This window comes from Cryptosporidium hominis, assembly GCF_000006425.1.
Source record: "Cryptosporidium hominis TU502 chromosome 3 CHRO013109, whole genome shotgun sequence".
Taxonomy (NCBI): domain Eukaryota; phylum Apicomplexa; class Conoidasida; order Eucoccidiorida; family Cryptosporidiidae; genus Cryptosporidium; species Cryptosporidium hominis.
This window is the reverse complement of record NW_666714.1, coordinates 846-2,181: the sequence shown is the minus strand read 5'-3', so window position 1 is coordinate 2,181 and position 1,336 is coordinate 846. Positions and strand designations below refer to the sequence as shown.

At 27.9% G+C, this 1,336-nt stretch overlaps 1 protein-coding gene across 1 annotated transcript; it reads right to left on the bottom strand.

Annotated features, from left to right (window-relative positions):
* Positions 1 to 146: 146 nt before the first annotated feature.
* Chro.30304 (hypothetical protein) lies at positions 147 to 821 on the bottom strand. The annotated part of the gene is made up of 1 exon (XM_660039.1): positions 147 to 821. One exon carries the CDS (start codon positions 819 to 821, stop codon positions 147 to 149), a length of 675 nt encoding a protein of 224 aa, XP_665131.1.
* Positions 822 to 1,336: the final 515 nt, after the last annotated feature.

The following is a 1,336-nucleotide window of genomic DNA, read 5'->3' as shown; positions in this document are numbered from 1 at the left end:
TTCCTTGCAATTGGTGGCCCAGGGCGATATATTTATATATTTGAAGTTAAAAAAAGAAGATTAGTTAAAAAAATTTTTACTTCGCAAAAGATAGCATTTATTAAAATTTTAGAGTAGCCTTATAGTGACTTTATTCTTAATAGCTTCTAAATAATATTAATTTTCCCCTCAACCAATTTAAACTCCAAAAAATGGTGTTTTCTACCAAATAAGAATGTATAGAACTTTGTTAACAATCTTTGATACATGTTCTCGGAAAAGAAATTCATATTATTGCAATCTAATAAATTTCTGTTTGCTGAATTAAGATAATTTTGCATGTTGTCACTAGAAATTTCATTTTCAATTTCCAATCTAATAGAATCGAAATTGGTATAATAGAATTTGTCGAACATTTTTGAAAGAATTTTAAAAGCGTATTTACTAGAAATATGAGAATACCTTAAAATATGGCTTTCTGAAGCAACCATTTCAGAAACAATATTCTCCGATTTTAAAGCAAAAAGCTGAGGAATTAAGTAGTTAATTAGTTTCTTTTTATAAATCAACAATGTCCTGAGAAATACTCCAATAATCTTCAATTCTTCAGTATCATAATACCTAATATTTAATACATTAGATATACGTTTTCCAATAAGAATGAAAGAATTATCTTTTTCTCTTCTAGTATTCATTAATATTGGAAAGATTAAATTTGAAAACAGTCGAGTTCCCAAAAATACATAAGAAGCGGAGTTTAAAATAATGTTGAGGGAGCAAATTAGTTCAAGAGTAGTATAAGAAGAGGGCTTATAATATTTGCTTGCCAAAATCTCTTTCATACGCGCAGATGTAATACTATTTAATATATGCTTTTTGAATGACGAATTCAAACCAATAAATAACTTCTAAATATTACGATCAAAGAATATTACTTGATCATTAGATTCCATCAATGTTTCACCAAAAAGAAGCCAGTATTTTAAAAACTGTCTCTCATCTAGATGCTTAAAATAAAGATAGCACATTCAATGCAAATTCAGAAAAAATATTTAATGTGAATAGGGCACTCAAGCAATGGCTTATCATAACCAGAATCCGTAGTTTGCATGGTTTCATAAAAAACGGAAATTATAACTCTAGCTAATCCATAGGGATATTGGTAATAGCAGATAAAGAAGGGGCACAAATAATATGTGTTCCATTTTATTTTAACAAGTATTGAGTCAAAGGGTTAAATTAAAAATCCCCCCTTAAAGCCTTTGTAAAAGGCTAAAGAAAATAATAATCAATATTCGTTTGAGCCGTCAAAACTATTGATATTTGCGATCACTTTGTTAGTTAGATTATTTAGTAG